Genomic DNA, 27,270 nt, shown 5'->3' with positions numbered 1-27,270 from the left:
ATAAATTATCATGTATGTTGGTTTGGAGGAGGGAGCTTAATGAAGCCTGCTGTGAGAGTGAGAGTGAGAGACTGAGAGTGAGAGACTGAGAGTGAGAGAGTGAGAGAGTGAGAGAGTGAGAGAGTGAGAGAGTGAGATGAGAGAGTGAGAGTGAGGAGTGAGGAGTGAGAGTGAGGGAGTGAGAGTGAGAGAGTGAGAGTGAGAGTGAGAGTGAGAGAGTGAGAGTGAGAGTGAGAGAGTGAGAGTGAGAGTGAGAGTGAGGAGTGAGAGTGAGGGAGTGAGAGTGAGAGAGTGAGAGTGAGAGTGAGAGTGAGGAGTGAGAGTGAGAGTGAGAGAGTGAGAGAGTGAGAGAGTGAGAGAGTGAGAGTGAGAGAGTGAGAGTGAGGGAGTGAGAGTGAGGGAGTGAGAGTGAGAGAGTGAGAGTGAGAGTGAGAGAGTGAGAGTGAGAGTGAGAGAGTGAGAGTGAGAGTGAGAGTGAGAGACTGAGAGTGAGAGACTGAGAGTGAGAGACTGAGAGTGAGAGTGAGAGTGAGAGACTGAGAGTGAGAGTGAGAGTGAGAGACTGAGAGTGAGAGACTGAGAGTGAGAGAGTGAGAGAGTGAGAGAGTGAGAGAGTGAGAGTGAGGGAGTGAGAGTGAGGGAGTGAGAGTGAGAGAGTGAGAGAGTGAGAGAGTAAGAGAGTGAGAGAGAAAGAGTGAGAGTGAGGAGAGTGAGAGAGAAAGAGTGAGAGAGAAAGAGTGAGAGAGTGAGAGTGAGAGACTGAGAGTGAGAGACTGAGAGTGAGAGAGTGAGAGAGTGAGGGAGTGAGAGTGAGGGAGTGAGAGTGAGAGACTGAGAGAGTGAGAGAGTAAGAGAGTGAGAGAGTGAGAGAGTGAGAGTGAGGGAGTGAGAGTGAGGGAGTGAGAGTGAGAGAGTGAGAGAGTGAGAGAGTAAGAGAGTGAGAGAGAAAGAGTGAGAGTGAGAGAGTGAGAGAGAAAGAGTGAGAGAGAAAGAGTGAGAGAGTGAGAGTGAGAGACTGAGAGTGAGAGACTGAGAGTGAGAGAGTGAGAGAGTGAGGGAGTGAGAGTGAGGGAGTGAGAGTGAGAGACTGAGAGAGTGAGAGAGTAAGAGAGTGAGAGAGAAAGAGTGAGAGAGTGAGAGTGAGAGAGTGAGAGAGAAAGAGTGAGAGAGTGAGAGACTGAGAGTGAGAGACTGAGAGTCTGAGAGTGAGAGAGTGAGAGAGTGAGAGAGTGAGAGACTGAGAGTGAGGGAGTGAGAGTGAGGGAGTGAGAGAGTGAGAGAGTGAGAGAGTGAGAGAGTAAGAGAGTGAGAGAGAAAGAGTGAGAGAGTGAGAGTGAGAGTGAGAGACTGAGAGTGAGAGAGTGAGAGAGTGAGGGAGTGAGAGTGAGAGACTGAGAGAGTGAGAGAGAAAGAGTGAGAGAGTGAGAGAGTGAGAGAGTGAGGGAGTGAGAGTGAGGGAGTGAGAGTGAGAGACTGAGAGAGTGAGAGAGAAAGAGTGAGAGAGTGAGAGTGAGAGTGAGAGAGTGAGAGAGAAAGAGTGAGAGAGTGAGAGTGAGAGACTGAGAGTGAGAGAGTGAGAGACTGAGAGTGAGAGAGTGAGAGAGTGAGAGACTGAGAGTGAGGGAGTGAGAGTGAGAGAGTGAGAGAGTGAGAGAGTGAGAGAGTAAGAGAGTGAGAGAGAAAGAGTGAGAGAGTGAGAGAAGAGAGAGAGAGAGAGAGAGAGAGAGAGAGAGAGAGAGAGGTTTTGGGGAACAAAAAGAAACACAATGAGGAGAAAGGGGGTCAGGCAAGAAAAGAAAAAAATCTAGTGGATGGGAGGGAGAATAAATGAGAGATGAAGTGTGGAAAATAGGGAAAGGACTGCTGATGTGCTTCTTAAGCAGGTCATAGGATGCAGTGTGCCTCGGAGGGCTTGTTTAAGCATGGCTAACAGATTTCCTCAGTCCCTGCGGGAGCTCCAGTCCAGAGAGGCACTGTCATATCAGGACGCGTGACAAGGAAATGGAGCACATAGCCATTAAACAACTTCTGAGCTATCGTTTTTCACAGGAGGCAAGAAAAACTGCATTACCCCTGGATGCCGTTTAGCTATTCAAACAGGACAGGGCTGAATAAGACTGTGCCCTTTTCTGAATGCAATCAGAAACAGAAAATTAAAAGAAACCTATACTTTCCCTGTGTTTCTGATTAAAGGCTGGATTTGGTTGTTCAATATGAATATTTGACTATTTGTTCCTTTTTTTTTTCATATAGGCTATCGATGCAATGATTTATTGAACTGCCAGATTTTTGAACAGAGTACGGCGGCATGTTCAGGGAGACAGTGATGCTCATGTAATATAGTAAACAAGTCAAATTAGCCCTCTGAGCTACATGCATGCTTACTATGCTAACAACAGATCGGAAGTGTACAACAAATTTTGCCGATATAATAGCTGGAAATTCCAGCTTCTAAGCAGAAGAATGAAGACCTAAAGCCTCACTTCTTCTGGGGAGCTGGTGTGTCTTTCTCACACAGATTCACTGTGGCTCTGGGCCCACTGCTGTCTGTACCGGAGAGCAGTGTGGAGCGCTCAACCTGCAGCTAATTCTAGGGATTGAAACATCCACCCAAGTACCTTACACACTGATTGACAAAACAAAACAAGCGATCGGCTTGACTGCTCCAGTGATGGGGTCTCCGACTAATAATTTGAGTGTTCAACTTTGACAGGGCAGCCAGAGTTTTTTCTACTTCCTGACGTGAAAGCCGTTGTCACAGTCAACGCTTTCCTCAGGGCATATTTCTTCACCTTGTAAACTGCAGTCTGTTATGACAACCATATCATCATCATCACCCTCTGCTGCAGCAGTGCAGAGTCTCAGCAGTGATCAAGGTGCCCCACTGAAGCTGTTAAATCAATACTTTTGTCCATCATGTCTGCCTGGGGCTCCTGAGCCTTCTGCCTGTCTCTGATGTGGGGTGTGAAGCCTAGTTTACAGAATACTGGTGAACACTGTCTCTTGATCCTGCTCATCCTCTTATTCAGCACTGAAGGGCATAGAGCTCTGTAATCCACCACTCCTTGGCAGAGTCCATCGTTGACACCAAAGCCTGTTATCCCCCCAACTTCAGCACCGCCTCATACTTCGCGTAGAGGCACACAGGCCGCGCTTCAGTCTCACACAGAAACACAAGCTTTGTAGTTTGTTAAACTCTCTTCCTCACTCACAAAAATACCCACACATAACTCAAAGAGCACCGCACAGGTGCGTGGGTGCTAATGGCTTCAGGGCTTCAATATATCCCAATTTACGTTGAAGCAGAGTTGATAGTGCCATGTGTCTCACGTTGACTTCAATACGCTCTCCGTGCTAGATCGGCTTCCTAATGACAGTAATTGCATTGGAGAAGCCCCCGGTCGTGTTCAATTACCCATTCCCAACCAAGCACACAGCTCTAATCTTGCAGTGTAATGTATGATACAGATGGCTCTAGTAGGCAGACATATTTATCACCACCTCATATTTTCTGCAACATGTGAAATCCATCCGGAAAAGCATGTCACATCTAAAGGGGCTGAGAAGAGTTTCTGTTACAACTTGTGTTTGCAAAGGTTTGTCTCCTTGAGAGGTAGTCTGGAAACCAGATGATTCTGCTGAGCTCATGTTTCATTTGCTCTGGCGGGTACACCTGGCCCCTCTCCCATTGAGACATTTCCAGCAGCTCTTGGTCTGACGGACCAATCATGACCACTTATCCCATGTGGGGCAATTAAGACGATGACCCACAGCATCACTGTCCAATCTGTAGATCCAAAACTCAGATCTAACTGTGAAACTAGGCAGCGTTGATCAAATATGAATCAAGATTCTGTTACTGCATTGTTAATTTGGCATAAAAGAAAATTTGTTTCTCTGCCACCATTATTTTTCCTGTTCCAAAACGGACCGGGTCCTGCTCCAAGCTTCACTGTTTTGTTGCTGTGATTGGTTGTAGGTCTATCCGATTGTGTCCAGAGGCATTTTGGTCTGCACCGCTGATAACACCTCTTGGAAATTGAAAATGAGCTGAGAGGTTCCAGACTAATACGCATTTGCAAAGTCTGGTGATGCCGAGCTACTTGAGAGGATAAGTAAAGGGGAAAAACCTCTTCCTGGCTCTGAGTGGCTGTTATTCTTGCCACACAATTCTGAGTGTGTAGTAAAATGAACACTCACCCTAGAGGTTTCTCCAGACGACTGGCAGGTGAGCCAACGATCTCTCCCAGTGTACAGTGGACCTGTCCCAGGAAGTCCTGCCATGGGGGGGGGGCATAAAGTGGAATGGAAAGAGACGTAGGAAGGGGGCGTTCAGGTGGATCACGGGGGGTAACAAGGAGATTCGTGAGGAGTTAAGTATCGTTATAAGCATTGTACAGTTATGAATAAGGACATATGAGGCAGACACGTACGTTAAAGTCGGTTGGCTTCCAGGGTGGAGGAGAAGGAGGAGGAGGAGAGAGATAGAGAGAGAGAGAGAGACCAGGCAGCGGCAGTGACACAACAGAGCATATCATGGAACAGAAGGCACAAGACTCAAATACCAGACTGTCATCAACCAAGTGCAAGAAAGAAGAGCAAAAGTGACTATGCGAAAGAGCAGAGAGGCAGAATGGGAACAGCAGAGAGAGTCAGGAGTCACACAGTCTCAGAGGAAGAGAAAAGGAAAGTGAAACAGTGCAAGAGATGGAAAGCAACGAGGGCACAAAGAGTTTCACACAAAGAGCAGTTTGTTTCCAGACCGTGCAGCACAAATACAACAATAAAAGCATCACAGAGACAGGCGCGTATTTAATGATGAAAATGGTGGTAGTATGCAAACCCAGTTCTGCAAATATATTATTTTTGTGTATGTGTAGAATGAGTAGGAGTTTATTTATCAAAGCTTTCAGCGTTAATAAGGACACTAGCATACATTCACTTCGATTGGTTGTTGTCCCTGAATGTACATTATAAAACAAAGTGCTGTCCTCTTCAGACAATCTAAATAATATAAATGCATATTGTTTTGAATATCTGTCTGTCGGCTTGGAAATGAAAAAAATCTAGATTGCAAACAACACTAGAGAGCACACAGGGAAATGTGTTGAAAAGCTTTGATAATGATGTGCAATGCTTCATTTCTCATTTGAAAAAAAAAAGGTAATGAGGGTACGCCAGATGCAACTTAAAATGATTATTATAGGTCTGGAGGAATAAAAAATCTCATTTACAAAAGGAAGCAAGTGGAAGATGAAGAAATATAAACAATATTTCGGCAGATGAAGCATAATTCACTCCATTATTCCAAAAATATATTTGAGCATTTGGATGCACAAAAGTTGGTTTGCATAAAACCTAAATATCAGGGACATGCATTGATAACAGTTCAAAGTTGTTCTAAATATTAACTATAAAGTGTAACTCCTTCACCTCAAAGAAAAGTTCTTCACTTACATGCTTTGCCAGATCTGGACTTTTAGAATCAATATCATACCTGAAATCACAAAGAGACCACAAATCACAGGGGCAAAGATGTGGGCAAAATATCATAAGACCTTACAAATTACTATTGACTCTAATAAAAGAATACTGGCTGCAGCGTGGACGTTTTCTTCCTGTCAATCACACACCTGGGTTATTGAGGGAGCAAAAGGGAATGGACGAGGGAGAAAACGTAGGTAATAATGAGACAGTTAATTAAGGAAGTAATTCTATAGTTTATGAATGTAATTTCCGTATTGTACCCAGGGAATCATATTGAAACTATCTACCAATGCAGAGAAAGTTTCCGGCATTTGCCAGTCAAACTTAATGTAAAAGTAATTAAACATAAGCATGCCCTGGCTCCCATCTCTGTGATAAAAGAAAGATGTAAATGAGTAACACTAATTGTGAGGGGATGCTTCGCCTTCCTTTCCTGTTCCAGAGTCGAATCATGATAGCACGTCAAATGAATTCATTAAGTGTCTAGAAATCCTCAGAGACCTGCAGTTGAGTCCTGGATTCATCACTGAAGTCCACTGGGGGCTTCATGCTTGAGGGGAGAAATTAAAAAAAAATCGAGGACAAATTTTTGGAAGCATATCTGTTCTTGTTGAGGAGAGAGTGGGGGTGCAAACTATCCTGACTCTGTTCTGGGAGACCTTAAAATGAAACCGCACCTTCCTGACCCTCTCGCCCATCTGGCCTTTTCAAGAGGAAGGCAGCTATATGTGAAAGAGTGGAGGAAAGGAGTCTTTGTGAGATTTATGGGACTTGGTTTCAGACATTTGCTTTGCTTAGCAGTAGGGAGATTAAGGATAATACTTTATATGAAATATTTATCACCCTTATATCAATCTCCCTTCACCAAATCACTACTGAGACACTGCACCAATGAATAATTCCTCAGGAGAGAGCAGAGCTGGTGGCAAGGGAGAGAAGAGCTAAGATGAGACACGGGAAAGAGGGAGAGGGGGATGAAGAGATGGATGGGGGAAGAGGGAGAGTGAATGAGGGAGAAGATGTTAAGCTCGTGGTGGAAACAAGAGTCTGAGGGCTGGGTTAGATGAAGATGGGACAACTGACACAGGCGCAGCTCGGTGTGTATCCTCAGAGGACCAGATCAAACAGACTAACTCACGCGTCAAAGCGCAGGTTCTGCTTCTCCTCAAAGAAGTAGTCCAGGATGTACTTTCTGACAAAGTCTGGGTTTAGCGTGTTGTCTATCACTTCTGTTCTCCCAAACTAGATCAGAACCGGGAAAGAAGGGGGGAGGGAGACAGAAGAAAAAAGGAGTGAGCGCAGAGGTTTGAGACGCCACATCATTCAGAAACAACATCTACTGCTCTATTACCTCGCCCCACCCCCACTATCACTCTCTTCCCCTGGCAACCGTGTGAATTCACAGCTTCAAATAAGCTCAGATTTGATTAACAGAAGTCAGTGATTGCACAGCGTCAGCTCTTCTCCTCCACCTTTTGTCATTGTGCTGCGGATGAGAAGGCCTCAGGAAAACAATTTATGGAGTCCAATTACACACATTTAATTAGTACCACATTCACGCCACTGTCGCTCTCCCAGCCACTTCAAAACAAAGGGCGAGGGGGGTGGGGGATGGGGGTACAAGATAAATGCCATTATTCCACTGTATGGTACGTAGACATGGGTACGATACCAGTACACTTAAAAGGGATACCAATACCAATTGAGTAGCCGACTTATCCTTCCGCATTCTATCCACTAATTTTTAATCATGACCCGACCACGTAGTAGCTGTACCTCAAATGTTTTGGTGGCATCTCAGTGTGCTGAACAGCCAACTCTTCTGCTGCGTTAGTGGGCCATTCACACGTATTAAATTAAAGAATATTTGCGGCGATCGGCTTTTAGCAAGAAGTTTTGATACTACTTAGTACCTGGTTATTTCAGTCAATACCTAAAAAAGGTATCATGTGAATCCAAGCCATAATGGTTTTCTGCAAGCAAAAGCTGTATAGTACCTGGTATTTTTTTGGGAGACGATACTTGAAGGTGGAGTTGAAACACTGCAGATCACTGATTAGTCAAACAAAATCATCACTAGAGGGAAATTTTTTATTATTATTATTCGTGGAAAATAAACAAGATTAAAATAACACAGAAATTACACAATTACAAACATAAATACACAGGTGGAAAAACCCTGAGGGCTTGTTAGAGATGCCCCCCTAACGTTTAGATTAAAAACATGAAAAAACACAACTATATAGAAGCAAGATTCAAAAAGATTACACTTTTTTCAAGAATCTAAAAGATGGAAAAAGAAGGTATTTTACAAACAAAAGACAATTTACTAACTGTATACATCCTGCACAAACTCATGATTTTTAAATAGCCAAGCTACCATCAATAGCAACCACAGTTTTTTATTCACTCAACAGATAAATGTTTTAAATGGCAGCACACAAAACTACGGCGTAAACTGTGTACAATGCCATATAATTGATAAAAGTGCAGATGTATCTCTGTTGTAGCCAATGGATTCAGCGAGTGTCATATGGATGTCAGAGCTGTTTCACGCAGCGTCGTTATTGCGTTCAACTACGAACCCTGCCTACACTGACATTTGAGAAGTACTGGGACCAAAAAAGTCAGTCGAGCAGAGCCAGAGTCGAACATTCAGTGGAAACGACTACGACGAAATAGTAACTTTCATATTTTTTCTTTACATAGGGGTACTGTCACAACAATGGCAGACGTATGGGGCTCCCTCGTGTTGAGAAGAAAATGGGTAACTGCCAGCACAGACACTAAAAAAAGATTTCTCAGTGTTATAGCGCAAAACCTTCTGATGAGGTGGTACTGATAAACAAATCAACAGACACAGAAAGCATTGCACCCCCTGCACCTGCACATTAATTGTATCCAAAATGAATAATTCAGTGTCAGAGAACTGATGTCGAGCTGCATAAATAATATAAAGTGTACCCATAAACTGGCACAGTGAATTAATAATAGCAGTGTTAGGGCTTAATGAGGAGATGAAACAGCAGGATTACATGCTCACACCTTTGTGATTATATTCAGCGGGGGTAAAACTCAAAGTAAACTAAACTAAAGTGCGACTTAACAGGGGCGCTACGAAGAGTAAGGTCACAGCAGCAGAATACTTTTTTAATGGATGGACGCCTATGCTAATGCAAAGATAGTCAAGCTGGATCACGTGTAACTTATGGCAGTTTGAGAGAGTGGGTTTGCTGAAGTTTAACCTGCCATCAATCATTAAAAGAGTGTCTAAGCCTATAAAAGTTTAACTGCTCCCTTCTAGCAGATGCAAAGGAGGTGAAATTTCCACGGAGCAAAGCCTATTTCAATGATCGGGGCGGAATGTGGCAGCAGGGGCCGATAGCATATTCAATTTGGTCTCAGGCCAAACTGACGTTGTGAAGTGAAAGTGGTAGACGGAAGAAAACCTGCCATGCACTAGGAGTAATTACAGATGAGGGAGTTGAAGATTAAGACTTATAAAGTCATTTGGTAACAGAATGATTGGCTGCAGCTACAGTTTTATGTATCAAACTACGGATGCTGAGAGTAATTAGTCAAAGGGGGTAGAAGTGTCAAGAGGAGCTGGCGGAGCAAACCTCCTGGAATCAAAACACTATTTATACATTTGTTCTCATATTCTTCTCTTGATGGATGAATGTGAATGACTCGCAGCCGATGGGGAAGTGTGTCTCACAGAAGAGTAATTGGATTACAGACAGTTGGCGTCACGGTGAAAGGTGCTCTGACCAACCATATCTACTCTGGGGAGAACTGAAACGCATTAAATGACAGAGGGGCAAAAAAAGGCGCTTAGCTTTATCAATACCGTGCAGGTTGACTCTGCTGCTGTCGTCTGCACTGAAAACACAAGCCTGTATCTATTTCAGGTGGAGATTTTCAGGCTGCACGCAAGGTTTGTAAACTCGAGGCGGGGCAGTGTAGCCAGAGGTGACAGGTGTAGGAGGCTCTTCCCGCCAGAACTCTGCTCTCGACGCTTGTCTAAATTTGCATGTTAATTAGTAAAAAAAAATGCTCTCTGGCTTTACTTGAACAAGATCACTGGGCCACTGCACCAAGGTTTGCTTTACAGTGAGCCAAGGCCAGCTGACTGCTCGCGAAAGACGTGAGCAAAATTTAAAATCCGCCACCAAGATGAAGCATTATTTGCTTTAACTGGTTTAAGAAAAGCAATGAAACACTCGGCTCACTCAGTTAATCAGCAAATCAATTAAACAATCGATCAAACATCCAACCGACCCATCATCCAGTCAGTCATTCGTCTTAATTGTCCCTGCTGGGAAATGTATTATGCAGCGAGGTTAGTAAAAATGGCAATCACAGACACATTACACACACAGGACGTGATAACACACAAGTAACTACCATACAGATGCACAAATGACCCCACATATGTATAAAATGGTTAAGTGGACAACAATTCTCTTGAGTGTGAGTTACAAAGTGTAAAAGTTGGTGTGTGTGTGTGTGTGTGTGTGTCTGTGTGTCTGTGTGTGTATGTGTGTGTGTGTGTGTGTGTGTGTGTGTGTGTGTGTGTGTGTGTGTGTGTGTGTGTGTGTGTGTGTGTGTGTGTGTGTGTGTGTGTGTGTGTGTGTGTGTGTGTGTGTGGACAACAATTCTCTTGAGTGTGAGTTACAAAGTGTAAAAGTTGGTGTGTGTGTGTGTGTGTGTGTCTGTGTGTCTGTGTGTGTATGTGTGTGTGTGTGTGTGTGTGTGTGTGTGTGTGTGTGTGTGTGTGTGTGTGTGTGTGTGTGTGTGTGTGTGTGTGTGTGTGTGTGTCTGTGTGTCTGTGTGTGTGTGTGTGTGTGTGTGTGTGTGTGTGTGTGTGTGTGTGTGTGTGTGTGTGTGTGTGTGTCTGTGTGTCTGTGTGTCTGTGTGTGTGTGTGTGTGTGTGTGTGTGTGTGTGTGTGTGTGTGTGTGTGTGTGTGTGTGTGTGTGTGTGTGTGTGTGTGTGTGTGTGTGTGTGTGTGTTGCTTTGCCAAGTAAAGGCAAGATTTAGTGTATCAACCTACGCTGTGCCTCTGAAACCTTTTAAACCTTCCCACCACCAACAAAGCACAGATTATAACTGAAACCTTTATATCTCACTCATAAATCTGCCTGTCACACCACTGTGCACCAGGGTGACACCAAGGTCTCCGTGCAGTCAATAAACATACCACTCCTATTCAGCCAGAATGTGAAAGCAGAAGCAAAATAATTTCAGCTCTCAAAGCATGTCTTCCTGTTAGGCAGCATGCATACACATACAGTATTGATTGTGATTTATACTTCTTACTTGAGTGGCTGTTGAAACAAGTCATTCATGTTCACAAAGACTGGTCTGGCTGCCTTAGATGAAAAGAAAATCAGAGTATAAAGAAAAAACTTGAATTAAAAACAAAAAGCTGAATTCACAAGTATTCCCCTTTGGGATGTAATTTTAATCTTTTCTCTGTATGTCCATCCCCTGGGGTTGCAAGGACAAATAATAATCCCAAAGGGATCCCCTGTTTTGCCGCAATCTCTGCCCTCCTCTACTTTATCTGCCCCTCTGGTCTAATTATGTAGCTAACAGCTATAGGGGAGAGTGACGCAGAGGCAAATCTTTATTGATACAAGTAGCTGCCACCTTAATTCTCCAATCAGTCACAGCTAACACAGTGCTGACCAGCACACGAATATTCGCAGGGTCAATCAATTGCAAATGATTGGCACTCACAGCCTTTACCTTGAGGGGGGGAAAGGGGGGGTGTAAGGAGAGAGCAGGCTGTCATGGAAGGGAGACAGGCTGATTGAGTTGTGTTGACAGAGGGACGGCTGTGATCTCTTACCTCTCTCCACTGTTTGGTCTCGACGCCCTGCGTGTACAACACCACCACTGAGACGAGATGGAGTGGAGGCGACGAGTGGAAGAGAGAGAGAGAGCAGAGGAATACATCTTCACTACACAATCTCAATCAAGCATCCAGCTTCTTCAAATGGTGTTTGTTTTGTTCCTTCTTTGCTGACATTCATTATTAATTATCCTTAACCACGCCCTGACAGCATAATGAAGTGCAGAGCTTGATTTTGATGCGCTGCATCCAATTCTGGGTATAATGTCCACATGCAAAGAACAAAACTCTACAGCCAGATCGAAGGCTCCTGGAGCAAATTTTAAGCCGTGCTATCAGAACACAATTTTGTAATGGTGAGGTTCTACTGATTCCTATTTGAGTTCACGATTTCAAATTAAGCTGAGACTGGCAAACGTGACCCATCATATATCCCAGGGTTAATCTTCAGGCGAATACAAAATAGGACGAGTGTGATATTTTACTGCTAGGTTATTCACACAAAAGGGCTTGAATCTTCTCCCTATTATGATAAATGTCTCCTCCACGCTCTATCCTTCAGGGAGTTTCACAGAAAATGCCTTTATGGCCGTTCCGTACGTGTCTCACCAAAAGATACCCATTTGTATTCAAAGGCTGGCGTTTCTACGGTGCATGCATTAAGGTACTTTCTGTAGCTCTCAGTGAGGAAAGGTTGTCACATTATTGTGCAAATGATATGCAGTTATTGAAGGAACACTTTCGAAATAGCAGAGTAAACTGAATCAAAGTTGAGCACAGCAAAAGTACAAAGTAAACCTCCATATTCTGAGTAAGGACAAGCTAAACTGCAATTAGCATTGTAAAAAGCTGAGAACTTACATGGGTCGGATTTGGAGAAAGTGTCTCGGTCCAAGAGATTTCTGTAGGAGAAGGAAACAGTCACATATTAGGAATTGAGGGTCTGGCATGTATTTACTGAATGTTGGTTTCATTAAAACTCCCGTGTAACAGCTGAGAACTTCCATCATATTTTGTACAAATGTTTAAATTCTCCGTCTCTTATTTAAAAAATAAAAATACAATATGCAAATAGTTACAAGATAGCTGCATGGTAATTCACAACCACACTTAACTCCACATAAACCATACTGTCATTAAGTTTTCATTTGCAAGTGAGCAGTAAAATGAGCACTTTAAAGCTCAGTGAAAGGACGCAGAGGACACAGAGATGCAAAGAACAGTGAGCTCTCCTTATGAAATGCCACTACAAAGCATTCAGAGTGTGTGCATGCTTTCGCCAAGGCTGAGAAAATTGAAAATGTCAATTAAAAAAGACGTGGCATGCATGAGACAGATTGCTTTCATTCAGGACTAAACAGCAAGAGTGTTTACAACTGCTCATCTCAAAATGAAGCATTCTGTAAAGAATTCCAAAATGCGCACTTCGGCCTATTTTCCACCAAATTTCATTAAATGTGTGGACTAGTTGTTTTTCAAAAATGATGTTAAGAAACGAAAAAAACGACAAACCAAAAACAATGAATAAACTCTTTTGTGAAGAAAAGTTAACGGATATGTGGCATAGATGAACCGAACAGAAGTGACACACACTCACACCTGCTGGTGCAACTTAATAGGCCCCATTGTTATACTTGTTTAGTAGCATTCAACAGCTATACAATGAAGAAATTACTCTTTGTATAATCATACTTTGAGCCATTATGTCCAATACACATACTGAAAGACTGAAAGAGTCAAATAAGTACATTATTGTTGTGCCATTCATGTGTGCAGGGACTTAACCAGAGAAGGAATTAGATCTGCAATGATTATTTGATTATCTGAGCAACACAAATCAATAATTGAAGTCATTTTTTGCTTCTCAAATGTGAAGATTTTATTTGTCTTGTAGGATAATGGATATATTAGCATATATTAGCATTCATTTTCCGTTAATTTAACTCAATAAAAATCAAGTAAATAATTTTAATATTATTATAATTATTCAATAATGCAAATAATCATTAGTTACATATGGGATATGGGTCAAAAATGTTTTCAGTGTAAAACCAGATGAGCAGTTTTTATCAGAATGAATTGTTGGCCATCTTGGATTTTTCTGAATATGTGACAGTGTGACATAATTAGCCCCATCGCATCTAAGTAAAAGTACAGAGTGAAGGTGAGGAGGAGTGTTTTTGTCCTGCTGACTCTGGCCTCAGCGCAGAACACACACAGAGTACATATAACGATCAATACATCAAACTGGTCCTTCAGTATGCATCCATGGGAGTGTTCTGCAAAGTGTTCCCTGTGTTCATACGGTTATGAGCATCAGTCTGATCCAGCAGTATGGTTCATTGGTAACCAACACACACACTCATTCAGACCAGCTCCCATCAGTTTGAACCACAATCAAATAAAACTGAAGGTTTCATGTCAGGATGTCTACAACAGCTCTCCCCACACCATAAATCCTCTAAACCCTAAATCAACGCACAGCCTTGCTTGTTGTGAGCCCGGACACTGATCATCGTCCAACACCTTTTTAGATAGATGGCTAGTCCCTTTAGTATTTCCTGCAAGATCTAACAAATCAGATATTACCTTCATAACATTAGACAGTCCTGTCATCAGTCACTTAACTCAACATTTCAGATGAGATACCTTTTTACCAGATGCTTTTAAATTATCTCATTAGCATATCAGTATAATGGAAAAGCCCAAATACGTCTTGGGTCTGCTTTCTGATTGCGAGCCGTGCCAATAAATAACTTGCATGTGATTCAGAACTTTCCTCATCCCTTTAGGGGACAGCAGGATTTCAATGAATATAGATGAGATTTCAGAACGGAATCTAAGCAACAGGGCATCGTTCATGTACATGTATTTCTGCATTCCTGGACACAACACCTTCCATCACAGGCATAAGTGGGGGGGATAACAGATGCAGCTTCATTGGGTATTAGCCTTGGGCTGACCTGACTACATTTGGAACATTGTCAGTGTAATTATCATTGTAGATAACAAAGCCATCGATGACTAACTGCCTCTTTGTATCCACCTGTAACCATCTGGCATCCATTACCCTCCCACAATTAGCTCCTCCATCACCTCATCCCATCTCTCAGGGCAGAAGACAACGTGTCACATGGAAAATGGGATTACATGACATCCTATTTCCCATTTACACAATGTTACTGCAGAAAAAAAGACTGCTGAACATCACCCTGCTCTTGCAGAACATTTTAGTCCAAGAAGAAATGATTAATATATAGATTTACACACCAATGCAAATTAATCCTCCATCTTGCTGTGCATATGGCGAGAGAACACACAACGGTGCTGCAGGATGAGTATTAACATCCAAGATAATCCGTCTGCTTTTACTGAAGTAACGTTGCCTATTGCAAACGTTAACTCGCACCCGCTACGAATCTCAGTGGGATAAGAGAAGATCATTATCCCGAAAGCTGATGTAGAACAAGTTTGTTGAGGAAGATAAAGTTCATTGAAAGTAGGACAAACGTAATTAGATCCAGCTACTTTTCATTTCATCCACGCCACATTTCATCAACCAGCTTTCTTTATACCGTAGCACTTTTGTGATCACTATGACCGTCACATTGGAGACACGTGAATGAAAATGACAAACATCCCTTTTCCCATTCCTCTTGATCCGAGTGCAATCATCTCCTCTATTCACTGGAGCATTTAATGTTTCATCACGTGTGAAGCTGGAGTCTGGAGTACATTATTAGATGTAGAACAAACAAAAAAAACAAGAAATTTAATTGAATTTCACGTGAAGAAAAAAAAGAAAAGCAGAAATTTAATAGCTTCCTCTCATCATCTAATCATATCGAACAAAGTAATGTGTTTATTCGTCAGTGAATTAAGCTTGCAGTTATTGGTTATGCACACTTAAATTAATAGGTAAGGCAGTACCAGGACTATTTGCAAATAGTGAATTAGCATCACCCAACCAACGGATGTACTCCAAATGTGCAAACTCTCTTGTATAAAATTGTCAAAAAAAGAAACCTTTCGACTACAGGTCAGGAGTGAGTGAGATTTGACCTCTAAAAATTGGCTGGCTGCTGAACTCTAGTTTAAAATGGTATATTAAGAGCACATGCTCCTCCTCGGCTTAGTTCCCTAGAGATATTTTAGCAGCTCTTGGTCCATGTGGCTGATTATTAAACTAAGGAATGTGAGAATTAATTCCTGCACCCGCAGTGCTTTATTGTCAGTAGTCTCCTAAATCTTCACCACTTTCTTAGACTTGTCAAAATGATAATTGGCACCTTAGAGGAATAGCATCTAATTCAGTGTGAAGTGGTTTTAAATAGTCTTGAATTTGGCTAGCCAATTCCAGTTAGAGCTTCTGCCTCATTGGTTCTTAAAAGGACACGATAGATGCAAGCTTGAAAGTCAGAGACTTGACTTTCAAGCTTGCATTTATCGACCACAGAGCATATTTTCTCTATACTTCCCATTTCTAATGTAATTGTGTCAGTGATGGGATGTCATATATGATGAAAGGGAGGTGCACATTCCTCTCACTTTTTTATCAAAAATTAAGCCATGCACTTGTGTTGTTTGAAAAAAAAAATGTACTTGTGTTTAGTGTTTATTGTAATTCCCTGGCCCTTTAAGAAGGATTGCACTTCCCCTTTAACGTGTTAAATGTATCCCTGTAATGTTAGTTTAGCTAATGTTAACTTGACATTAATTTCACTAATAATACATGGATGTGTGAATTAAACCCCTTGAGAAGGTTGAATTTGTTTCATATCTTAGTCAAAGTAAAACTAAGGGCCATTTGGCTTTAAATTGGATGAGACTGATGCTACCTGAGTCAAATTTTCACCAATTCCATAGCTCTTCGCTGATCGGCCACAAGCAGCAGGTGATAGAGTATAACATGTTTTGTAAGACAGCAAACAGGTTTGAGGTCTGTTTTTCCTTCAAGAGAATGGAGGCGGGCCAGCATTTTTGTAAGTGAAGGTTTTTTCTCATCCCTTATCTGCAGAGGAACTTCATGAAATTGTTTTTGCTTCTTTCGTTTACATCCAAGCCTGAATATATAACGCCTGCATGCCGCTCACACTATCGACCACCCTCAAGTAAAACGCCAGTTTAGAGGAAGCAAAGTCTTATTATTACATTAGCGATCATAGGAGATGGCAAGGAGGAAAAAAGTGAAGGAAGGTTTGCATTTCAAAGTCTACTCTGTCACTTCACTTTTACTATGGCCCTATTGCCCTCTTTTCTGAATGAGGACAGGCATTTTCTTTCCACTCACACACCGCAGGGTCAGTAGGTCTACTTTTTGTCTTAATGTGCTCTTAAGCAGCTTTTCAGGGGTTGAACGGTCAGAGAAGCAAGCAGGGGTGATGTATTCAGCTGCAGACGTCAGCAGACCCTTTACAAACTGGAGGAATCCCATTATTTACAGTGAAATATTCAGTTTTCCTTGAGGGTGATTTTGTAATTCATTGAAAGAAGCATCTACAGTACAATACATTATGCAGGAGAGATCATCAGATAAAGGCATTAAGGAGCACTATCGCTGAAATTAAAAGAACAACTGATCAATATGAAGTCTTATGCACTCGTGCATCTCATTACAGGGAATTAACACCTGCCTGTCTTGAAAACCAAAATAGACAGATGAGGGATGATGATACACAGAAATGTTGGTTTTGACTGAATCTCAAAAAACTCCCCTCCATTTCATTCAACGTGCAATCGGGTCCCTTTATTAGTGACAGACCCATCTGCTGACCTTCACTGTGATGGCACCAGGTGTCCTCTCCTCCTCCATCTGTTTAATTATTCAATTTCTGTTCAACCTGGGATACCTCCAGGTCCACAATACTTGCAGCAGAGCACTCCCCGGGCAGCCATCTCGCGGGCAGTGACAGAATCTCAGTCATAAAACTGCTGGTATAATAAATGAGAATGCATGAATGCTGTGACTCCCTGTTTCCGAGTGGCTTTTGGTGTGTGACTAATGTCCAACCAGGGAATAATATCACCGCTAATTGCACAATGTGACAGCTCAGGGTTTGCACAGAGAAAGGTCTTTTCTTCCTTTTTTTTCTTTTTTTGCGAGGAGCTGAGGGAGATGCACACACCGATGCTATATGGCTCTTATAACCCTGGCAGAGCACTTCGCACCTACCCTACTGTGAATTCACGCTTCAATTTCCCTTTATCTTTCTCTGTGCCAACTGAAAAAAACCCAAGCTTAAAAAATGTTTTCAGGCAAATGCTTACCATGAACTTCACAGACTGGTGACATGGACCACATTAAATTGTACACTAGACACCCAATAAGGCACAGTAAAGCGTTTCGAAGCTCGGACACATTTTGACTTTGAAATGACAGTAACTGATCATTAAAATGAGACAGGAAGCTCTGCGTGGATTCAGTCAAGTGTGGAGTGGAGAGAGCAGGGTCAGTGTGTTCATAGCAATAAAGCATACAAAGAAACTCTCTCAGAGGATAACACTAATTGATGTTAGTGAGGGATGAGATAGCAGTGGCCGTACCATATGGGCTGGAAACAGAATTCAGCACTCTACAGTAAGTGGTGGCAGCGGCACACAGCAGATACAGTAAGGTGGACATCAACTGTAATGAGCATGAACTGATGAACACCAGCTAGCACTGTGGCAGTTTCTAGGAGCACAGATGGCTTTTTACACTGGTCAAAGATTTTAGAGTTGTTACTTCCAATACAACAACTTGTACAGTGTAGGAGATTATGTTTTCTGAGGAGCAGCCTGGAGAAACTAAAATGGGCTGTCATTGAGCCCAACACAAGAACTATTTCAATCTGAACAATTCAGGGGTCTGGAACCAGGCTACAATACATCAGTCAGAAAATTCCTCCTATAAGTCTTATAAAGAGTTTTAAGCGTTGAGATGAACCAACCTGGCCTGACATCGCCTGACCATATCTCAAAGGTGAATGAATCCTTATAACAAATGGATTCTTGTGATGCCGTAAACTGAAAAGAACTGCTTTGCTCATCACTACCTCCTCTAATTTCACTGTTTTGTGGCTTGTGGTTTATCTTGTTTATCTTGTGCGATTCAAACACTTTGTCTGATAATGCATATCCCTACAGTAAAAATTAATTGTCTTTGCACTTATTAAATGTTTCAGCTTTGTAGCAAAAGCACACACACTCACTCTAACTGACACAGCCTGAGATGTCCCTTTCATCTACTGTATAACATATTCACTTTAATGTAATGTCACAAAAAAATGCTATCTCAGATAAGGTTACGGGAATGGCAATAACCTGACTAGGGCTGCAACTAACGATCATTTTCATGGCAGATTAATCCGTGGATTATTTTCTCAATTAATCGATTAGGCATTGGGCAGTGGGATGTTAAACAGTGTTTCCTAGAGCCCAAGATGATGTCCTCAAATGTCTTGCTTTGTCCACAACTCAAGTATATTCAGTTGACAGTCAGAGGAGGAAAGAAACCTGAATATATTCACATTTGAGAAGCTGAAATCAGAGAATTTTAATCTTTTTTTCTCAAAAAAAAGACTCAAAACAATTAATCGATTAGCAAAACAGCTGGCGATTAATGAATAGTTGATAACTATTTGATCATTCGATTGATCGTGGCTGCTTTGACAATGAGTAGCGGATAAGCCTGTGACAGAGGGAGAGACCTTCAACAGATGCAACATAATGTGTCTTCACAGAGCGACCTGTCACACTTTAAAAGATCCGCCAGCAGCTCACACAATTCCCAGACAAGCTGTGCCGTTAGGTCAAATATCCCTCGACACAAAAATCCACTAACACACTGCTGACCCTTGAGGTTCTCTGAAAATAGTGACAAAAGCAGCTTGAAACTTCTGAGCCGAGAGGGACTACTTTGATTTCTTTTTGATGCACCACCCTTGTGACTTTCCCCGTCACTCCAATCAACACTTTCAGATGACACAGGCAACATGCAGAGTGTTATAAACCACTTGCAGGGCACCACGACTGTGTATCCATGGGATCCCCCTCTGCTGTCGTATATCCCAAATGAGAATATATTAATAACACTGACACCACCACAAGCCAAGGATCTGGGATCCAAACTCATTTTCACTGTGTCAGGGATTCATGCATAATCATCTGCTTCATCGACCTGTGAGACTCGCTTGCTGCAATCTTAACATCCCCAAATTGTAATAAAAAAAAAACCTGCCTGCTCTTGGCACCCTCTTTTCTCTAAGCCTCGATCCCCAAAACAGATGCGACACATCACTCCAACTCTCACACACACACACAAGCCATCCTGCAAGATAAAAGCTGTGAGCTCGCCCCAGGTCAGGCTTAACCAGAACACGATACGAGAAGAACGGCACAGTAAAAACACTGCAAATTGAAATTTCTCTCTCACTCAAAAGAGATCCTTATTTAATATCTGATGCTCTGGCACAATGCAAACTGTTCAATTCAAGCTTGCTTCCTGCCAGAGAAAAACAAAAGGATATTTCTACCGGAATAAAACAGGTCACAGGGTTTGATCTAATGGGTAACCAGGACTGAATGAGATCAACAGCTACAGTGGCTATTAACACAAGAACAACAGCAACAAGCCATAACAACGCATTTGGATAAACAAAAAGGTTTTCACACAGCTTGAATCCCAATTGCTCTCTTCAGGCAATTGTTTTTGACAGATTGAGCGACAACGCCGCACATCCTAATCGTCCTGATGATTTTATTAGGCTTCCCCCCTCTGCCGCGATGATTGCCTCAGGAAGAGATGAGATCAAGAAGCATGTGGCAGGCTTTTCGATTGACCCCTGGGAACAGCAATCAGTGGCCTCGTCCACCAGGGATCCTCTCCTGCAAGCATTTGTCACCGGATGCTGGAAGTCATGTGACCTCTTGTGTGTTTCACCAGGTAATGAATCCCTCTGGAGTGGAGTGGCCTGGTTGAGTTAGAGCCCCCAAGCTATGGAGTGCATTGATTGAATGCAGTGGTACTCTAACCAATCTATAACACCGAATGAATGGTTACAGCGAGCGCCAGAGCAACAGCAGAGAACAGGAGGAGATGGACAAGTTGCATTGTCTTAGTCCTGATGAAATGGGCAATCTGGGTGGATAAAGTTTGAGGTTTAAGCTGTCAGGTGGGAGGCTGAGTGCAGCAGAAGAGAGGGCGGCTTTGTCAGCCGATTTCACTTTTAACAGCTTACCTGCGTTGAGTTTTGACAAAGGACCGGTAAATTCCTATAATATGCCCTCTGTTGACGTGCTTTCAAGTGGGAGGGAAATAAAAATTCAAGCTTGTGCTTGGTGGTTTTGTTGAACTACAGTGTATCAAGTACTCACAATGCTACAGTGACAGAATCTGTGTTTTTCATCAAATCAAAGTGTTTTTTATCCCTTCTTTCAATCTCCTCTGGTAACTTTCTAACAAATGAGATGACAAAAACAAATCTTTCAGGAGCAAGAAATTATTTTCCCCTTGCTCTGTTCTGATAAGGGTTGTAGACATTTGTGAGGCTTGTCAAGCTTATCAACTCTGGTCCCTCGTTCTGGTCTCAGAAGCACAGACAGTAAACAGTGAATTTACAGATCATTACTAACATCCTGTCCATGGATCTGTACTATCACCAAAGAGAAACAACAGATAAATCTATTCATTAAATGAACATCTATGTGTCAAGCCTATGGGGGCTTTGTTATTTTTGTCTGTGTGCACATTTTTTACCCACCATTCATTACCGAAAAGTGTGCTCCACAGTGGAACCGCAGAGCTGCAGCCCCAGTTTCCCTTAAGTCATTGCATATGAGGAACTCTAAGAGGGTCTGGTAAACTGAGATACAGAGAGGGTACATTTTACAACCCGGCACGATCCACATTTACTACTTTGGTCATAATTAAAGCATGATGTAGCAAACCGCACAGACAACTAATGAAGTATTCATCAGAGCTGCTTCAATATTAACTAATGAACACACTCATTACTTCCACATAAGAGGTGGGATCAAGCCTGTAAAAGCACTGGGGGACTTCTGGCCCTAAACCACTGAACTGTATTCACTGTCATGCGTTTTGGTAAGGCAGATGTAGGAGAAGAGGCCACTTGAGTTTGAAGAGACATCTTATCACTGAGTCGGAGTGCAGCCCTGGCAGCTAAGAAGCAGGTGCTTGGGCTCAGCTCACTTGCTGACCTGTGAGCAAGACCCATCAGAGCCATAGACAGGGAACAATCTGCCACTGCAGCGATATGCACTTGTTTTCAAAGGGGTTATCTGACTGCTTCAGTCCCTCCAGTTTGACAGGGGGGCTCGGTGTAATATTGGCAGAGGGTTATGAGAATGCCTGTAGGGCGGCACGCTGCAATTCAATTCCATGTGCGCTGCAATCTCTGAGCTTTCAGGCTGACTAAATCAATTACACAGAGTTGTGGAGCCTGCGCCTCTCAACCACATAACACCCATTGTTTCTGTTTGCTTCTATTGGATGGACCAAAAGCACACTTGCTAATAAGTGGGAGGATTGGCTTTATGCGTGGCTATTTTTTTTCATGTGTCCAGCTTTGGAGCTGTCCAGTGTTTGATCCTTGAAGCAATCCTCAGAGGTCAGACATGAGCTACTGAAGCAAGTCACAAAGAAAGAATAGACAGGACCTGAAGCATTTGCATCTAAAGTAGACAATGTTTCAAGGACCAGTTAAAGCAGGAATTCTTTTTTTCTTCTCTATCAAACTGTGTCCCGGAGCAAGTCTTTGTTTGGAGAGACATTAATGACAGGCAAGGGAGCTGCAGATCGACAGAGCCCGGGGGCATCAACACACATTGCAGCTTAAAGTATGAAGGTCTGAGGGAAAAAACATAAGTGTGTACCAAGAGGGAAACAACACAAGTCCAGCTGCTAGAATAATTCCTTTATTAATCCTGCAAGGGGAAATTCAATTTTTTCACTCTGTTATTATATTGTTCATTTACACACACACAGGCCCAAAATAAACACACATGCACAAACGGGACCTATATACATGCAATTAATGCAGAGAGTAGTTTGGTGTTCGGTGCCTTGCTCAACAACCTCGGCAGTGCCCAGGAGATGAACTGGCACCTCTCCAGCCACCAGTCCACACTCCATTCATGGTCCACACCGGGACTCAAACCAGCGACCTTACAGGTCCCAGTGGAGCCACCTATGGACTGGGCTACTGCCGCCCCAGTGTTGTTAATCACACAGACTGTTTGACAGTCAGTCAGTACTGAAAAAGAACATTAAAGCCTACTTAAACATTAAAAAAATTTTCAGGGCTAAATGGTATCGGATCGGTGCAGGCATTTCTGATACTGGTAACAATATCTGAACAACATTAGCACCACACAAACACACACACACACACACACACACACACACACACACACACACACACACACACACACACACACACACACACACACACACACACACTTACTCTTGCCTCAGTTTTACACACAATGAAATAATGAGTTACATAAACACAATATTCTACAGTAAGTTTGACGCTTTTCATCTTCTTTGAACTGACCCCCTCTGTAGCTGCACCATTCGCCCAATCGCTATAAACTCTATAAAAAGGTTAACAGATTACTTTGGAGATGTGACTAATTAATATCCAAAAAAGGTTATAAAGTTGTCTACATGACAACAGCAATGGAAGGTTTGTTGAACAACTACAGAATTTCAAAATGGACGACATAGCAGCATTCGCAACAAGAAAGACAGTCAATCAGTTTCCCCTCCAGACTGCTGGCTGAATGAATGCAGATTTTGAGAAGAAATCAGATGAGCGAGAGTGTGAAGAAAACAATGCATTTGGAAACAAATCATTTCCATAATAATAATAATACTGATGCAGCCAGGATTAAGGCAAAATGATGCACAGGCCCTAGAAACACAAATGAACAACAATTTCCATGGGAGACCTGAGGAAATTGCACCAACTGCACTTGTCGACCTAAGCCACTGTGTGTTGCAGCAGCAGACTGTACAGTGACTCTACCTGCAACCAGCGTTGCCCCACCCTATCCAGCCGATGCATTTGCCATCTTTGTTGGATTTGGGGATTTTGGGCGGAGGGGAACCAGAGATTCAGCTGAAGCCCAGTGCACAACGAGGGCGAACATATTTAGTTTTTCACGTTTTTGAAACAAACTTGTGTCTTTTTCGCAGCCTGTAAAGCGGTCACACATCTTCACACACGACAGGTTGCCTCGGGGGAAACCTCTGAGGCACGCCATCTAACTCTACGGTAGTCAATATCTGCTGTGGCAGGCGACATAGCGCGCGCAAAACACACACGCGCGCACACACAGACACGCACAAACACACAGCGCTATAGACCCACGAGACACTGACAAAGATGGATTCATAGTTGAACATCAAAGCCTAAATCTATACGCTAAGCAGGCCAAACAACAGCGTAAAAGTTTAGTAATGATATTGTTTATACTTCACTACCTGGACATGTAATTCTAATTGGGTGCTTTTGTCATTTACAATTTTATTGAAAAGTCTTTCAAATGCATAAATATTCCAATGACGTCTTGTATATCTATGGTTTTTACAACAGACTGAGGATTTTACCTTCATAATCAAAGTTTTTTTATTGTTCAAAATGTTTAACGTAGTTCTTTTCCAGCACCAAAATGTTAATGTGTTAATGTAGTCTTCTCACAGCAAAAACGCGCCCATGACGCAGACAAAGCAGCATCAGCACCGGTGTGGACTCACCTGCAGGAGACGGTGATCTCCACTTTGGTGGCCGGGATGCTCCCACTGATGGTATCGAAGTCACGGACTGTCGCCGTGGCCTCTACTTTGTCCATAACGTCTCCCTCCATGTGTGCTGGAAACCCGGGCCAGCTCCTCGAGCCGCGCGAGTCCCTCTGAAGCTGGAGAGCCGACGGCGGAGAGCCGGAGCGCAGCGGTCGAGCGAGCGGCGGGAGCGGATACGGTCCACACAAACCTCCTAAGTGCTGTCCATTGGACGGGCAACAGCATGGAAAGTTTAATGGGAGGCTGCAGCAGTAAGGCGATTGGTTTGACCGATGTGGAATCACATGCCAGGACGCATCACCAACTGTGCTGTTTGCCAGGCAAAGAATGAGCTCTTCTGCTAGAGCTGCGCTTGAAAAGTAAAAGCTGTGAACTCCACCCCTCCTGTCTGCATACTCCTGCATGCGGGGCTGCGACTGACAGATTCAAGCGATCGCCCTATGGCTGGGCGGATGGTTGCTATTCTGCTCCAAATTGGTTTTAAGCGTCTTTAACAGAAAAATAAACAAGCACCAAGGGGCGCGAATAAACCCTTTTGTTGAGGGGCGGTGGCGAGGTGGGATAGGGGGTCACTGCAGAATTAAATTATCACAAATTTATGTTCAAGATGAACCTTCAGGTCACACGCAACGGATGAATAGTTTATTCTCACTTCGTGTTAAAATGACATCAGTTCCTCCAGAGCCACCAGCTCTCATTACTAATTGACAAAGCTGCCTGTGCTCTTTCAGCATCTGGACAGCTACTCAAACTCCTGCAGCTTCAGTCACAGCCTTGTTCCTCCTCCTTTATCTTGCCAGTAAAAAGTGACGTCTGTTTTTCCTCCACACCTGCTGTACTGTATATTCATCTCTGGGAGACTGTATGGGAGGCTGGGCTCTCTGGGGGGAGCTCCATATCCGTTTCATCGTTTTCATGATTGAACAACCTCCTGGAATGTGGACAAATTCAACCTGTCAAACATATAATTGATAGGGAGACTGCTTTACCTTAGATTCTGAACATTCTTGCAGTGTGTGTGTGTGTGTGTGTGTGTGTGTGTGTGTGTGTGTGTGTGTGTGTGTGTGTATGTGTATGTGTGTGTGTGTGTGTGTGTGTGTGTGTGTGTGTGTGTGTGTGTGTGTGTGTGTGTGTGTGTGTGTGTGTGTGTCTGTGTGTGTGTGTAAATGCAAATAGGCAAACAGCAAATAAACCCTCTCCAAATCACCGGTTTATACAAAGGTATTATAGGAGCTGCCTCAATTTATGGCATATGGAAATCATATTCTACATGTGCTACAATCTGAAACACCTACATATTTTCCATAGTTCACATATGAATCATGTAGCCACGGAAACTGCATGAGGTCCATGTTAGCAGAGGCTATCCATCACCATCCAAGCGTCATTCATGAGCAGCAAGCTTTGTGGAAAGTCTATTCGCAGCAGTAATGCACTGCTATGGTCACACTTCCCGAGAGTAAGACTTGGGCTGATGAGGGCTGCACATTTCGGACACAGCACCACCAGAGTGCAGCTTTGTCATTAGTCATGTTCACTCAGTAATTAGGCCCTGTGGTGGCCCTTGGTGGGTTGATTTGGAGCTCCCTTCGGTACACTGTTCCCTGCCGCCTGCTGTGAGGCTCTCCACTGTTCCCACCTGCAGCTGCCCCACTTGCTGTAGCTGTGGCAGGAGTGTAATTACAGCTGTATGGACCCTCTCTGCAGGGAGTCTGTGTGTATGTGTGTGTGTGTGTGTGTGTGTGTGTGTGTGTGTGTGTGTGTGTGTGTGTGTGTGTGTGTGTGTGTGTGTGTGTGTGTGTGTGTGTGTGTGTGTGTGTTTGTGTGTGTGTGTGTGTGTGTGTGTGTGTGTGTGTGTGTGTGTGTGTGTGTGTGTGTGTGTGTGTTTGTGTGTGTGTGTGTGTGTGTGTGTGTGTGTTGTGTGTGTGTGTGTGTGTGTGTGTGTGTGTGTGTGTGTGTGTGTGTGTGTGTGTGTGTGTGTGTGTGTGTGTGTGTGTGTGTGTGTGTGTGTGTGTGTGTGTGTGTGTGTGTGTGTGTGTGTGTGTGTGTGTCTGTGTGTGTGTCTGTGTGTTTGTGTGTGTGTGTGGCCTCAGCGATGGAGGAGGCCAGATGACAGGGTGCAAAGTCCGGCATTACTGGTGTTCTGCAGTGGCGAGTAGCCCACAAGAGCAGAGGCTGAAAGTTATGAATGCAATTACTGATGTAATGTATTGAGTCCAGTGAGCAGTGCAATTCATTCAATTCATAACATTCATTCATCTGGTACAACATTGTTGTAGCCGACTACACATTTTACAGTAGAATATAGAACATTTTTACTCTATTATACTATTTTTTAGATAGTTGTTACTTTTCAGGGTATGATTAGGCTTCATGATAATAAACTATGATGTATTGGCGTGGGCTATATAGAAATCAAGCCCCACCACAGCGACTTCCTGATTGATCCAATGAGGAAGTGCCAAAAATTGCAGTTCTCCGAGTGGTCTCTCGGGCAGGTTTCATAAGTTTCATAGAGCAATTTCTTATTGACCCCCATGTTAAACAGGCATTTTAACATCATAATTAAACGTATTTAAGGCCGGTGGAATTTACTATGAAGCTTAATTAGTGGGTTAGCGAGGTATGATGCGCTCAAAGCCTTGGTCAGTGGTGACACGAAAGTCGCTCTCTTTAGACTTGTCTTTATAAGAAGCACAGGTTGTCATCAGAGGGTTTTCACCATTTGATGTTGCTATTCTGCGTGCGGGGTTCGTCTCCCATGTGATGTGCATTAATGAGTAATTTAAAAAATTGAAATCTTATGTCTCATAGAAAACGTATTCACTAAAGTTTGCGCATTGAAACTAAAGCGGAAATCCTGGCATGACAAATTAATTGAGCTTTGTGGTACCGTTTAACTCGAGTTTTGTATTTTTTTCGATCCTGGTTATCCAAAGAAACCCTGGGTATGTTCAGCGCGCTTCGTAGTACACACCTCTGGTACATATCTCCATGACAACAATGAGGAGGATGAATTGTTTTGCATTCGGCGCGCACCAGGGCAGCTTCTCCATATTTACCAAAGTTACTATTTATGACTGAAATATGTGCAAAACTAAACACTTGATGGAAGGA

The 27,270-nt window shown here is 43.0% G+C and overlaps 1 protein-coding gene across 4 annotated transcripts in view; it reads right to left on the bottom strand.

Moving 5' to 3' along the window:
- cpne5a (copine Va) overlaps positions 1-24,233 on the bottom strand; it is a gene marked incomplete at its 5' end in the record, with an annotated part of 67,614 nt that extends 43,381 nt beyond the window's left edge. The window contains 7 exons of one of the 4 annotated variants that reach the window (XM_083919472.1): positions 4,201-4,277; positions 4,434-4,448; positions 5,458-5,497; positions 6,626-6,729; positions 11,343-11,389; positions 12,207-12,247; positions 24,109-24,233. In XM_083919472.1, coding sequence (XP_083775598.1) covers positions 4,201-4,277; positions 4,434-4,448; positions 5,458-5,497; positions 6,626-6,729; positions 11,343-11,389; positions 12,207-12,247; positions 24,109-24,218 — 434 coding nt within the window. Of the gene's footprint in view, positions 1-4,200; positions 4,278-4,433; positions 4,449-5,433; positions 5,498-6,625; positions 6,730-11,342; positions 11,390-12,206; positions 12,248-24,108 lie in introns of all 4 variants that reach the window. The other 3 variants (XM_083919469.1, XM_083919470.1, XM_083919471.1) reach the window with 3 other exon arrangements.
- Positions 24,234-27,270: the final 3,037 nt, after the last annotated feature.

The sequence above is a fragment of the Echiichthys vipera genome (assembly GCF_963691815.1).
Source record: "Echiichthys vipera genome assembly, chromosome: 9".
Taxonomy (NCBI): Eukaryota; Metazoa; Chordata; class Actinopteri; order Perciformes; family Trachinidae; genus Echiichthys; species Echiichthys vipera.
Note: the sequence above shows the minus strand (reverse complement) of the source record. Positions and strands in the feature narration are given on the sequence as shown.